At 37.0% G+C, this 15,637-nt stretch overlaps 1 protein-coding gene across 8 annotated transcripts in view; it reads right to left on the reverse strand.

Moving 5' to 3' along the window:
* Positions 1-184: 184 nt before the first annotated feature.
* Positions 185-15,637, reverse strand: part of NCK1 (NCK adaptor protein 1) — an 80,052-nt gene continuing 64,599 nt past the window's right edge. For 7 of the 8 annotated variants that reach the window (XM_042242935.2, XM_012108898.5, XM_012107898.5 and 4 more), the window contains 2 exons: positions 11,790-12,502; positions 185-9,860 (listed from right to left, as the gene is read on the reverse strand). In XM_042242935.2, coding sequence (XP_042098869.1) covers positions 9,666-9,860; positions 11,790-12,502 — 908 coding nt within the window. In that variant the 3' untranslated portion in view covers positions 185-9,665. 8 annotated transcript variants of the gene reach the window in all.

Here is a 15,637-nt window from a genome sequence, read left to right on the forward strand (position 1 = left end):
TTTTTTTTAATATCTTTTTGAAAGTCAGGAGATGAAGAATATATAGCTTCATATTTGTTTGCATTTGCAAAAAGAAAACCCGGAAGGAGAGAGAGAAACTACCAAGGTTGTTTATCTTGGTGCAAAGGGAGTAGGAATTGGGAAGATGGAGGAGAAAAATGGGAACCAGACTCTTTCCAGTAACTTTCGTTTCGGGAATTTTAAAAACTGTTTTTATTGTGGTAAAATACACATAAAATTTACCATCTTAACCATTTTTCCATATACAGTCAGTGGTATTAAATACATCCAAATTGTTATACAACCATTACCACCATCCGTCCCCATAATTCTTTTCATCTTGTAAAACTGAAACTTTATACTCATTTAACAGTAACTCCCCCTTCCCCCCTCCCCCCGGAAATCACCATTATATTTCCTGTCTTCACGATTTTGACTACTCCAAGTACCTTGTGTAAGTGGAATCCTGCAATACCTGTCTGTGACTTGCTTATTTCAAACAACAGTATAACGTCTTCAAGATTCACCCATTTTGTAGCTTATTATAGAATCCCTTCCTTTTCAAGGCTGAATTATGTTCCATATACCACATTATGCTTATCCATTCACGGACACTTGAATTGCTTCCACATCTTAGTTACTGTGAATATAATGCTGCTCTGAACACACGTACAAATATCCTGAGATTCTGCTTTCAACTCTTGTGGGCGCTATGTATCTTTTTATATTGTTTGATTACTGAACCATGTGACTGTATTATTGAACATTTTAATTTTTTTTTTAATTGGAAGGAAATCTTATAAGGTTTGGCCCCTTAAAATGTCAGCTTTTTTAAGTCTCTAAATACTCTACATGTGCAAATGCATTAGTAAAAAGAACGTGAATTTTAGAGTGCAACATTTTAGTCAGAAACTATTTGCAATATAACCTTAGGAAAGTTATTTACTCATTCAACTGCCATTCACTAAGGAGTTATATATATGCTAGATACTGGAAATTAATGGTTCCTGACCTCAACCACAAACTTCCGAACTAGTGGGGAAAATGGACATGAGAATAATCACAAATCAATATTGGAAATGAAGTGATAGAAATGTCATCAAAGGAATTTAGGAGCACTAAACAGAAACACCTAACCCAGGCTAGGGGGTCAAAGACTTCCTGGAGGAGGTTACTTTAGGGCTGAGTATTAAATGCTAAAAAGATCAGCCAGCTATAGTGTGCTTAGGAAACCACAAGCAGCCTGGTGCAACTAAAGAACCAGGTCCGAGCAGCGAGAAATGGGGCTCAACGGCAGACAAAAACAGAGTTTGGGAGAGCTTTGAATGCCTTGTCGAGGAGCACTGAGTTTATCCTGAGGCAATGGGGGTTAAAGGAGCTCCAATCTGATCACATCATCCTCTGTTTTTGAGTTTGAGAAAGTTCATGACTAGGGTGGAGAAAACAGCCGAAGCAGCCTCACTGGAGGCTGGTAGGTGAGGAGGGAGGTATTTTGGTCAGTCAGGTGAGAGATGGTGGCTTCCACTAGGTTTTCCCATGTCTCCAGAGAGAAGCGAATAAATTCAAAACTTGGAGGTAGACTTGACAGCTCCTAGACACGGAGTGGACTGGAGGAGGAGGAGGAGGCAAACATGATTTTCAGGCCCTAGGTTTGAGTAACTAGGTGGTGACAGCAGCTTAACCTAAATAATGTTAAGGAAGGTGGGGTGGCAGCAAGGTAGTCAGGGTTGGGGATGGTATAGAAAAAGTGTGCATGTGTTCAGTTTGATACACTTGAACTTGAGGTGCTCCTAAGGACTGGGGGAGTCTTCCAAACGTAAACGATCTTTGTCTCAGTTTATGAGTGTCAGGGTATGGCACCATTTCCCCTACCTTCAGCATTTCAGGGGTAGCTGAGACTAGAAGTGGTGAGAACATTCAGGGAGGGTATGTAGATTAAGGAGGTGGGTGGATATGCTCTTGATCAGCATTTAAGAATGAACTGACAAAAGAAAAATGGCATAGAAAGATACAGGGAAATAAATAGGTCAGAAAGGTGGTTCTGGAACAAACTATGGTCCTGGAAACAATGAGGGAAGGGGTGGTCACCAATTGGGAGTGCAGAAGAAAATCACTTGATCATCAAAAACATGTCTCCAAGATTTATGTCACTTAGAAGGTCATTTGTAATCTCAGTAAGAGGAGTTATAGTGGAGAACTTCGAGCAGAAGTTAGATCGTTGTAGGCCAAGGAGTGGATTGGAAAAAGTAGTGCTCTCTTGATGTGAAGGGGAAGATAGCAACTCCAGGAGCCTCATTTTTATGAAACGATGTCTTGCATAATAGTTGTGGGAATTAAAGAACACAGACAAAGCACATTAGCACAGTGCCAGGAACACAATAGGTCTTCACAAATGGTTTATTAACCATTTGTTGTATTAACAATAAATACATTAGGGATTATTTACTGGCTGGACCTTTGTAGGCTGCCCATCTTTCAGTTTGGACCCTGGATCAGCAAAGAAAGGCTTCCAGTTGGTGACACCTATTAAGAGGGTCGTCAAAAGCATGGGTTCTGGAGCCAGACTGTCTGGGTTGGTGTTTGGGCTTCGCCATTTACTAGCTGTGTTTTTTTAGCCAGCTCTTTTAAGCAATCTGTTTTAACGTCCTCTTCTGCAAACTGGAAAAAATTGTAATAGTACCTAATTCATAAGGCTGTTGTGAGGATTATATGAGACAGCACATTCAGGACAGGATCTGGCAAAGTAAGTACACAATAAGCATCAGCTGTATTTTTTAAATACATAACGGTCAAGAACACTTGCTGCACCGTCTCCTTGATCCCCACATTATATATATAGTATATACACAATTTAAGTCTTTCAAGTTAAGATTTGATTCCCTACTTTTCAGATGAGGACACACCTGAAAATTTACTGTAGACCCCCAGAGCTAGACAGACAGGAATTCTGACAGAGATCTGCCTAACTCCAAGTTCTTTTCACTCACCTTACTGCCTCCCAATTAGCACCAAAAGAGAGCTTGCAATGTGTACGAGGGACATAAAACAGTGAATGATCTAGGAGATTAGCAAGGGCTTGAGAGAACAGACAGTCTTTAATATGGCATTTCAAGGATGTACCCACTTAGATTTGGATAGGATACACATTTGCAGTTAAGCATTCCAACTGAGAGGATGAAAAGGTAAGTAAACAGAAAATGGAAGAAAAAACAAGACTCATTTAGTTATGCTGTAGGGGAAGGAGAGTTGTTCACCAGACTTTGAGATCTTAAGATATTTAGCTCAGTCTGGACATGAGTCCCTGTCAGGATCCCCTGCCCACCACTATGTTGACAAGGCAGTACTGCCTGCCAGTCCTTCACAATCCACTGCAAGGACTCTGAACTCTGCTCAGCAGACTTCTGGGGCACTGAAGGGTAATGCTACCTTTTTGAATGCTACCAATGCTTTTGAATGACAGTTCATCTCAGGACTCGCCCAGGAATCGAGGAGCTCAGACCATCAACCTCTGCATGGACCATGCCACTGGTTGAGAATTTCTGGAGGGCCGTGCCTCACCTGCTAGCCACTACCCTTGCCTGGACATGCCTGACTCTGACCATGCCTTTTTCTTCTGACTTTGAGGAACTTCCCTCTCTATACCTTCTCATCAGTTGGTTGTGATCTATTAGTTGGTTGGTTGGTCTATGCAACCTGCTGCCAGGACTTCTCAGATTAATTCCCACAGCATTCCAGAGCTGAAGATGATCAGTCATCTATGTCTGAAGATGAACCACTGCAAGAACAAAGCTATTTCCTAAGTACAGTCTACAAATAGGAATTATTTTCCTGTTATACTATTTGCCACTTGAATGATTATGGAAGGAAAAGCAAGGAGATAGTTTCTTTTTATGGAAAAGCAAGAGAGTTGGGAGGGAAAAGGGAACTGATGCTCAAGGAAGAAACTCCTAAGCCCCCTGAGCCCCATAAGGGCTGGGATTAAACTGAAGCAAGGGAGGCACCAGGGCACAAAATTTGAGGCACTAACTCTTAAGGTTGTGCAAACTCAAGGTAGGTCCTGGTGCTCTGGCACAGACCATGAGGTCAGTTAACCGCAATAATGCTTCCCTGCTCTACTTAGCACAAAATAGTCCTCTTCCCTTTAACCAAAGGAATGTCTACGTCCTGTATTTCAGCACATCTGACATTTCACTGTAACCCCATCTCAATTATTTTTTCTTCTGCAAGTAACGCAGTAGGTATTTAAACAGTAGAATTTGCCTTGTCTTAGATTGTTTTACTCCTGCTTCCACGGAGTCTGCTCATGTAACCCTGACACACTTTCCAGCTCTCATTTTCAGGATTCTTGCAGCCCCTTTTCAACCTCCTCTGAACATACTTTACTTTTTCAATTTCCTGCCTGACTTATTGTCTGGCCACAGTGCAGAACATCAGGAATGTTAACCTCAATTCTTTCTTTCGGGTATGAATTAAAACCTTCAAGTCTGTCAACAAACTGTCCTCCTTCCTGTAGTTATAACTGATTCTTTTCTATGTGACATTCCCCAGCAACTCCTCTTAAGATGGAGAATCAGGCCTTATTCAAAATAGAACTTTGCAGTTAAAAGTTCCATGCCTAAATAAAACAAATATCACTTTATTCAATTTTACAATTTGAAAACCAGAAACAATGCTCTGTAACAGTGAAGATCTTAATGTAATTTTTCAAATGATTTTGACTGCTGTATTTTCACTCATTCACTGGTTTTAAGCTAGTCACCAGATTAGGTGAGGCACACAGTACACTCAATGTCAGTTTTATGAGATTTCCTTAGAACATCCTACATAAATTAACACCACACACACTCATCTTGTTCTGTTCTTCTTCATAGAACTTCTCCATTAGGCTTTACATCATGAGAAATGTATAGCTTTTGGACAAACGTGTCTCTTCTCTTCACTCTCATATTGCTAGGTTAGAATGGTCTGGCACCTATGCAATCAAATTATTTGAGGTGAGGTGGCTGGATGGTTGGTTGATGGATAAGCATCTCCAAAACCTAAGCAGACACAAAACTATACACATAGATATAACTGCCCAAAAAGTATTTTTCTCATCTTGACACCAAGTGACTAGCATATGCCCTGATGAAATTGTCTTCTACACCATCCCCCTTACCTATAGTCTAAAACATATCAAAACAAGTAAAAGTGTGTTTGCATTACTTCTTCCAAGAAAAGACATTTATTCAGGGATCACTAATTTCTTCTACAAATGCTCAAAAAACATCAATTATAACCATTCCAGTATTTAACAGACTCTGTAGTCTCATTCTGGAATATACCTGTCTCCATAATTTCCCAAAAGCTATCTTCAAATATTATACAGATTTAATATATTTTCTGAGTCCAGAGATCTATTTAAAGCAACATCTAAACTACTTTAGATGTCTATTCTTGTTTAAGTTTGTTTTCCTGTTCAAAAGTCACAATAATACATGGGAGAGAGGAAATTGAGTACTTTTTCGTCTACAACTACAAATAAAATTTGCAACATTATTTCAAAATACTGAGACCAGCTTTCCCTGGAGATTTAAAGGCAGCTTAAAAAGTAACTTGAGAGGAAACGTTTAAAAATCTGCTAGATAAACTAAGTGTTTGTGTGAATCCTTGGTAGGCATCAGGCCAATTCTGAAGTATCCGAGATAATTTCAGTGCTCAAACCAACATAAATATTCTAAAAGACATGGTGGTTTATCTCTGTGAACACAGCCAGTGATAACGAAAACTTGCTCTTCAAAACCTCACTAAGCCCAATTTATGTCCTCATTAAAGTCGCAGCAAACTATTAGTACTTCCAAATCAAAAGAAGCCTCACAGTAAACAAGAAAAATGTATTTCAGTTCTTTGGTCATTGGTTTTAGGTCATTTAACAATAAGAAACTAGGGTGTGGAGTATGCATAGTGTGCTGGTCTGTTAAGAGTTTAGAAGATGATAGTTAAGTCATATAAACTTGTTAAAAACCAAGTTTTTCAGAAGCAGCTTTCCTACCTTGCCTTGTAATAGAAAAAAACACTGATTTTCCCAAGAAGCAGTAATATGGCATTTTCAAAAAGTCCATTGGATGCTGTTCAAAACATAAAATGAGGATGTCATTTGTGCTGTATCAAATTTGCTTTATGTTAGAAGTGACTCCAATTGTGAAACCATTCAAAAACATTTAAAGAATCTAGATAAATAAGACTACAAAGGATCTCTTCTAGCAAAATACTAAAGTGGAAAAGTTAAAGCATACTGTAATATTTATTCCTAATTTATCAATTTGGACATTGCAACTGAAATGTTTCTGCAAAATGGTAAGTTTCCAGATTCCAAACCCAAAACTCCAAGTTACAGGAAAAACAGGAAGTAACTGCATTTTGAGATTTGAACTAGGAGGATAAAGGTTGGGAAACACTGTTCTACGCTGTTAATCTTTAATGTACTGGTAAAAATATGGGCGCATCCATACTATATCCAATGCCTTGTGAGAATTCAAATCCAGTGTTACCAGCTTCTCATTTTTCAGGGGAAACCAAAACTCTATTTATGTAAACCCCTCCCCACCCCATTAAAAAATGTTCACAATTATTTTTTCAAGCATTGTAGGTTGAACTGTATTCCTGTTTGGTTGTATCCTGAAATGGGTTATCTTGCAAGATGGGGGAAGGGTGGTGATGGTGAGTTCTGGGCTTATTAACAACAACAAAAGTGGCTGTCTTGCCAGGGGAAGACGTGCCTTTTTGCAATTCTCACAAATGTATCTACACAGATGGTAGTGGCCCTGCTTCTTGTCATCTCTAATTAAAGCATTAAAGCTGGAGACAACTTGTGGGTCATTACTCTAGCCACATATCCATGAAGACATCATTCTACCAACCAAAGCTAGGCGTTTTATTCTTACAGCAATTACAATGGATTGCACTAAAGCCTTCTGATTTTGTTAAGTGAAGTATCTGTGGCACACCATCTTTAAAAGTGCCAGGTGTTACTGTATATAGTCAAAGGTGTGTAATATGTGTGAATGTATTCAGCTGAACTTAAGGACTTCTGACTAAATACAGATACAGCAATAGCTTTCTGTCACTGAGCTTATATAAAGTTCTAAAAATCCTTCTTCCAAGAATTTGAAGTTATTTGTAGAAGTGGGTTGTGGGGCAGTTATGTGTTGTTATGAATATTTAAATTGAGAGCTAAGCATCTCCTCACAGATGAAAGAAAATTTCTGTAATATTGCTCTTTCCAGGACCTTCCTCCTAGTCTAAAAACAGGTACAATGAGGCCAATGTGTCACAAGACAAGTATACAGGCTAGAAATAAGGAAAAGTGGTTTCTAATAGAAGTCCTGCTACTAGCTAGCTATGTAGATGTTTTTAAAAATGGTTCCAGTTCTTAAGAATAATTCATGCTTTTAAAAAAAAGTCACTGATGTAAACATTGGTTTTAAGACTTTAAAAAAATTGATAAAATGTTGAACTGCAAAGTTAAATAGTTCCCAGTGAGGTTTCCATCATATAGTAAGAGCACACAATAGCTATTATTGGCACACATGGATCTCCTAGGAATTCTCTAGTTATTATAAATCTAATTATAGCACAGAAATATGCATTCTGTTTCCAGTGCTCCTCCATTCCTACTTTCTCAAAATGCTTGACATCAGCTCAGCAGGGTCTGCTATAAATAGCTCATGTCTGTGATACAAAGTAGTAATTGAACCATCATCCTCCTTTCTTTTTTCAAACAACCATCCATTTTTTAAGTAAGGAAGACTGGATGGAGGGGAAACCACAAAGAGGTAGAGAATAAAAAGAAAGCATCATCAAATGTTTGTTTAAAATTAAAGTCATTTTACAACTACTTTAAAACTATTTTCCTCAATTGATATTCAAGTAATTTTACAGCCAAAAAAGGTAAGCATGTGACTTTTGTTTCCATTAAACTTGCCTACTCATAATTATCTTAATAAATAAAGTGGGGCTGAGAAAGATAATGAAATACAAACTAAAAGGCTTTAAAAGCAGATGCAATAAAGATTTTAAAAATTGTAAAATGTTTATATTTGCTAAATCCTGTTGTGCAGAGGCAGAAGTCAGGGCTGCCACCCAGTGGCAATGTAAGTCTCTAAATGATTTGAAGATTTAGAGAATTAAAGAACAAAAATAAATCTAAAACCACCAAAATCAAGAAATTCATGAATTAGACAACTTCAAATTTAGGATCAGTAATTTTGTGTCTTAAATGTCTGTTTATGATATATTAAAGAATGGAAATATTCATTTGCCTAGGCAGCATTGGTGAAATTTTTTAAAATCTCATGACTTTCTCCTAATTACTTAACTGTTTTAGGAAGTATTTTCTATTAAAATATTGAAGGTACTTTTCTTAAACCTCCAGAATTTATAATGGTGTGTTTGGGGAGGGGGGGAGGGGGAGATGTGGCCATAAAATGTAACTGGTTTTCTTCTGTTATGTACAGAAATAGATTAAATTCTCTACAGAAGCCTCAGCCTCTTACCCATATACCCAAACTTCTGCTAGATAAAAATGTAACAGAAGCATCTGCAAAAAGAAGATTCTAAAAATTTTCTCAAAGCATTAGCACATCACATCTTTTCCTCAAATATATATCAATTTTAGTGTCCTGGTCAATAAAATTCAAAGCTGAATGAAGAAAATAAAAATACTACAACTACTATGCCTGATTATTACTGATTTTGGGGGGGGGGAGGGGTGGTAGGGAGAGAACCAAGTATCTCATTGTCGCCTACTTCTTCAAAATTTGGCCATAGCTTTTTTTCAGTCACAAGATATAACATACTAAAAAACTAGATGCTTTGGTAAAATAACACTAGGGGAAAAAAATAACACTAGAGCATCCATTTACAGTTAAAAGCTAAACATCTTGAGAATGCTTTTTTCTCTTGAATAACCAGATGAGAGAGAAGTGGGGGGAAAAAATTCACAGGCATTTGGAGATTTTTGCTTCCAACAGCTGTAAATTTAAATTGTACAAGATATATATTTTCTAACCTATGTCCCATATGGTTTGCTTTAAACCAAAAACAAATGAATTCTGAAAAATGACAGACACAACATATTTGGTATTTACATAGGTTTGTGACAAATATTAATAGCTGAAAATAATGTCTAATTTTCCATTTATTATTGCTATTTAGTCACAGAAAAGATTAACTCTCCAAGAAATTTATTTTAGCATATGGTATATGTTGATATAATAGATATAATAATTTTACATGAATAGAAACCATTGCAGAAGTAACTAAGGTGGTACCTTACAAGAAAATAAAGGAAAGGCAATAAAGAAATTCTCTCATATAAAGACTTTTGATTTGCATCATTTGTTCAAAATATAAAACCTTAATATTAGAAGCAAGAGAAGAGCAAAGAAAACAATAAAACAGAAGACCAAGGATAAGGAACTGCTCTATGCAGATACTTGCTGTATGTAGTATATATATATATATATGAGCTGAATTATAATAAAAATATTTTATGTATTATAGTCAATTCTCATATAGAGTTAGAAACAGCAATTTCCAATCAAGCATGACTGGACTGACATTTTCTCAGTCTTCAATTACATGACGAATTACAACTGTACAGCAGTTCACTTCGGTCAGCAGTATCATGATAAATGCTTGATAAGATATAATTTTTCTCCTTGTTCACTTGTAAAAATTGGTGCCTTTTTGTAATGTTCTACAAGTTCTTCCATGGTACTGAATTTACGCTGCCCAATGCAGTAGACAGTCTCTTTTAGTTGTACTTTAAAATGCTTGTTTTTCCCTTGTGCTTTTAGTGATACTGAGAAATCATTTGGCTAGAAGAGAAAAAAACATTTTGAAAGACATCTATTAGCATTTTTATATAAACTATAACAGCTAAAATGTGAGCACTTTAAACACCAGGCACAATGCTAAATTATTTACATGAATTATCTCCTTTATACCTCAAAACAAACCCATTTTACAGATGAAAAAATAAAAGCTCAAGAGAAGCTGAGTTGTCCAAGATCATCTATCTAGTTAAAAGAGCCAGGATTCAATACTGAACCAGGTAAGACACCAAAATCTTCCTAATGCCATGGCAAATCCTTTAGTTTAGCATTTGATTCGTAAGGTCTTCTCTTCATTCAAATTACTGGAGAAACACAGCAGAAAATCCAAGACATCCACCCCTTTTCAATTAGTAGCAAACAGTAGCTGTCTTACAGAATAGCTAATATATACTCTGAATTCTCAAAGATGAAGGACACAAAAATGAGAACTAATGTAAACTCTAAGAGGTCATAAAATCAAAATGCCTGTAAGGGGGAAGAAAGAAATATACACAAGGGCCAGGGTGGTTATATAGGAGGAACAACAGTGCATGGCCACTTAGCTGCACCTGTTGCCCTGTAGGAATACAGCTCAACATTGACAGGTCTTCCAATTTTAAAAGGGAAGTCTGATGTCTAAATTTTTATTTGAAACCGCCGAATATTTAAATACTGACAATAAATTCAAATGATTAAAAACGCTGTGCAAGTCAAATAAAATATGCTTATTTGAGATCTCTACTTTAAAATTTCTACTACTAAAAATAATGGTGTATTTTGCCTAATATCTATGCTCAATTACCTATAAGAAAATACAAGGTATTCTGCAATCAAGCTACTTTCTTATGTTTTTTCTTTTTTTAATGCTAACACTTTTTTGAATAGTCTATATCACCCTCTTATGCAATTACTGTCAAAGTTTCAAACAGTGGGTTTCTTGGAAACATCTTATGGTTATTTACCACCCACTCCAGGGTCACTCCCTTCCTAGCCATTCTGCCCATTGCTTGTCCTGGAAACCAGGGCCAGGTCAGGCATCTAACAGAAAACAAATCCCATTGCTCTTCCCTATCATCAACCACCTGCTCTTCCTGCGGGGTTACATACAGACCCTCATTTCCTGAACTACACAGCAGGTGGCTCAATTAATTTCAATATTGCCCTCTCTTCCCCCACCCCTTACACACATGTGCGCACATGCACATACACACACACACACACAATATATATACACACAAAGCTAATACTAATCATGGAAAAGTAGTGATATCCTTTATCAAGGAAAAATAAAGGTCATTTTTAAGGGAAATGAGTATTGTCAAATTCTAAAATCCTATACAGTATGCAAGAGCCCACATAACTATTTTCTTATTCAATTTTCATGGTTTTAGAATTTTATTGTTTCACTACTATGGGGACAGATTTTATCATTATTGTAAATGCCCTCCAAATATGGTGCATGTTCAAATGGGTTTTTGAGGTACCTAAAAGTGTATTCCAACTTCCAAACAAGTATTTATACAGAAACAAATATAGATTTTTTTTCTAAATTCAGGGATTTCCTTTATTATAAGGATGACAGTGTACCGATTATGCAATTTAAGAAATGTTTTTCCAGTTTAATCTACTGCATTGTTCTCAGTGAAAAAGTCAGAGTTTAATTTTCTCCATTTTTCAGTTTAATGCAACAGAAATATTTCAGGAAGGCAAAACCAACAGAACTAGACAAGGCCAAATAATCCTGTTTAAGGCTATATTTTACTAAAAATAAATATACCTGCAAAGAACATCGACTTTACTCAGAAACTTCATATGTTAACAAATATACTACCTGGTTAATTTTCCGGAAGCCACTAAACCTCTCTGGTCTTCCATTTATTTTTTTTTAATATCCAGGGCTCTATTTCCATTTACCTTTGAAAACCAACTTACCGAAGATTCACTATCACGAATGAGGAAATCACCTTCATGCCCTCTTTCATTTAATGCCATTTCTGCTTGGTGCCTGGTGACTTTCCCATAATACCACGGATTGCCAGCAAACTTTCCAGTAAGTGAAGGCCTAATGTAATCACACTGTGGAGGCGATGGTTCCAAACCTGATGTTAATGGATTATTCTGCATAATGGTAACATAGTTTTTTGGTACCAGACCAACCATTCCATTGATCTTCCTGCATTTCCACCACTCAGGGTCATTTTCAGGTTTTTCGATAACATCCATTATATCTCCTTTCTCAAAGTTAAGTTCTTCATCATTGGACGAGCTGAATGGGTAAAGAGCCTGAACCACATGTAACACTTGCCCAGTATTTAGGTTATTGACGACTGCTGCTAACTTCTCTGACAAAGAACCCACATGGTCACCCAAAGGACTGTCGCCTTCCTCAGTCACATAGTTTGAAGGGAACCATCCAACTTGTCCATTGTAGCTACCCCGCCACCACCCATCACTGCATTTCTCCATAACGATCACCTTCGTCCCTTTTATCAATGATAATTCATCCTCTCTCTCTGCCATATAGTTAAATTTTACATAAGCAGGCATGTTGAGGTCATAGAGACGTTCCCCTGGGTCAACAAAGCTATCATCAGCAGGAGATGCAGAATCTGGCACACTAGGTTTTCTTTTCACTTTTCCAATGCCTGTTTAAATAAAAAAGGGTAATGAGAATACAAAACAATGAAAAACAAGAAACATCAATTCATTCATTACAAAAGGATGCCCAACTCAGTAAGTTTTTTACCCTCCCTCTTCCTCTCCATGTCACTCTTCTTTACATTCTCATGACTTATTTATTTTATATAACTGGAAGTTTGTTACTTTTGACCCACCTCATAAATTCTCTTTTCTCATGTTAAAGACCCTGAAGTAACTGTAACATTCTGAAGTTGCCCTAAAATTAATAAACTATCTCTTAAATGTAAATATTCAATTATTTCCCACATATCTACAATCTAAATACATAAAGGCTCCAGCAAAACCAAGTTCTTCTTTATTAACTAAGAGTCTATAACTAGCTGTACAGAAATTAAATAGTAACTTAGATTACAATTTAATATGCAATATAAAATTCTAGTTATGTCTGGGTAATCCTCCCATTTGCTTTCTTAGTTTCCAAGACTCAGGTTGCTCTATTTACTTCATGCTTATTTTACAATAATATACTATTTACTTGCTTATCTGTCTTCATCCAATTCACATATAAATAAGCTCCAAAACAGCAGAGATTTTTGCTGACTCTGTTCACGGATATAATCCCAAGGATCTCACAGTGCCTTAGTACACAGGAGATGCTTAATATATATTTGTTAAAAGAATGAAAAAAATAACCAAATGGTACTATCATCGTAAATGTATGCTACAGCAACTTTAGCATATGAGTTTGTGTTCTCCTTTTACTGAAAAAAGAAAAATTCTCAAATACTTTCTATCTCAAAATTCTTTCTCATTACCCTTACTCTTTTTCTTCGGCCAAGTTCCCAACCTCTAATCCTTTTGGACTCTTAATACCATCTTTCCTGCCTCTTTTTGGGACTCTTGGCCATCCAGATGTGTTTTCCTCCCACTCACTCCCAAAGTCTAGAAAAACACTTAGATCACTTCTGTTCCGAAATGGAGTTACACAACTCTGCTATTGTTTTTTAACTACATCATTCTTAAAAGGTTGTCTTTCCTTTTTCCTTCAACTCTTTTGCCACCCACTCACTCCTAACTCATAATCTGGTCCTTCATCTCCACCAAAACTACTCAACTACAACTGTCATCTTTTCACTGCAAATCAGACCATTTTAGAGTCCTCAGTCTTTTCAAACTCTCTATACAGAACCAAGATCACAGATTATTCTCTACAACATTTTCTCCTTCTTTAATTTCCCCGAGAGTATGTTGTTTTCCCCACTGACCTGTTTAAATATTTCTGTGTTCCTCTGTCTGGGCTCCTGTAAACCTTGTTATAAAAACTGCATTTTTATTTGCCTACTTGTCCATCTTAATAAAACACTAAGTTTCCTGGGGCGGTAAACTGAATTTTACTACCTTGTCTCTCCAGCACTTAGCAGTAACTATACTAGTAGCAGGAACAAAGGGAATGTCTGCTGAAAGAGTAAGTGAATGATTCTTAGTTCAAAGTATTTCCCAAAATGCCATGCTTGGACTTAGCCTCTACTTCAAGGAAATCACTTTCATTTTCTGTTAACTTCCAAACAGAAGATTCCAAGGTCTCTTTGCAGCTCCAAGCTGGAATTTACACATTATAATTCCAACTGCCACTAGTCATCTACAGAAGGCACCATGAGCACCTCAAATACAACCGCCATGTCCAAATGAAAATAATCTCTCTAATATCCATAAATCAACTAACTCCCTCCCCTAATTTCCTTCCTTCTGACTAATGATATTTCATGATTATGAAAAATTTGTACATCAGGGATTTCTGGCACTGTAGGGAACTCTAGAGTTCCATCCTTCCAAAAGAGTAATTAATGAGCAAGTGAATACTGTCAAAATCAACTTTTGTGGAACTCTAGAATTCAGTAAGGAACTTACAATAACTAGGGCAAGGCTTAATGAAGAAAGAAGCTGCTGCTGTGTAGTAAGACAGCATGGTAGCATTTTAAGTTGTCTGACTGCTGCTGCTTCTAAGTCGCTTCAGCCGTGTCCGACTCTGTGTAACTCCATAGACGGCAGCCCAACAGGCTCCCCCGTCCCTGGGATTCTCCAGGCAAGAACACTGGAGTGAGTTGCCATTTCCTTCTCCAATGCATGAAAGTGAAAGATGAAAGTGAAGTCGCTCAGTCGTGTTTGACTCTTAGCGACCCCATGGACTGCAGCCTACCAGGCTCCTCTGTCCATGGGATTTTACAGGCAAGAGTACTGGAGTGGGTTGCCATTGCCTTCTCCGAAGTTGTCTGCCTAAGTATCTCTTAATTCCAAATTAGCTGTGACTGTGAGGACAGCAACCTAAACTAATAATGTCAGAAAGAGTAATACAGATCTTTCTCACAAAGAATTGTAATTATGGGTTTCAAGCTCTCAGCAGCTACCTGAAGGACTGGCACAGTACCTTGCCTTGCTTTCACCTGACTTTGAGCATTTTCAGGGTTAGGGTGTTTTCTGCTGAAATTAATTGATGCAGCAGCCTGAGGTAAAAAACATAAAAATCTTAAATTAAAAAAAAAAAAAATTGAGAAAAAAATTTTAGAAAGTTCCAAAAAGGAAAACTTGCATGTGCCATCATCAACAACTATTTACATAGAATTTACATTGTATTAGGTATTGCAAGTAACCCAGAGATGATTTAACATATATGGGAGAGTATGTGTAGAGTATATGCAAATACTATGCTGTCTGTACAAGGATTATCGTTAAATTTTGTTATTTGCAGGGGATACTGGAACCAAAACCTAGCAGATACCAAGGGATGACTATACTATCCAAAGTGATGCACAGATTCAGTGTAATCCTTATCAAAGTACACCCCCCCTTTTTCCAGAAATGGAAAAAGCTGACCCTAAAATTCATATGGAATTATAAAAGACCCCAAATAGCCAAAAGAAAATCTTAAAAATGGAAAACAAAGTTGGAAGACTCATACTTCCCAATTTCAAAATTTACTACAAAGGCACAGTAATCAAACAGTGTAGTACTGGCACACAAGGAATGAAAAATAGACCAATGGAATAGAATTGAGAGTAGTGAAATAAAACCATACATCTATGGTCAGTTGACTTTTGACTCTGACCACGAGAAGGATGCCAAGACCATTTTAATACAGGAAA

The sequence above is a fragment of the Ovis aries genome, chromosome 1, assembly GCF_016772045.2.
Source record: "Ovis aries strain OAR_USU_Benz2616 breed Rambouillet chromosome 1, ARS-UI_Ramb_v3.0, whole genome shotgun sequence".
Lineage (NCBI taxonomy): Eukaryota > Metazoa > Chordata > Mammalia > Artiodactyla > Bovidae > Ovis > Ovis aries.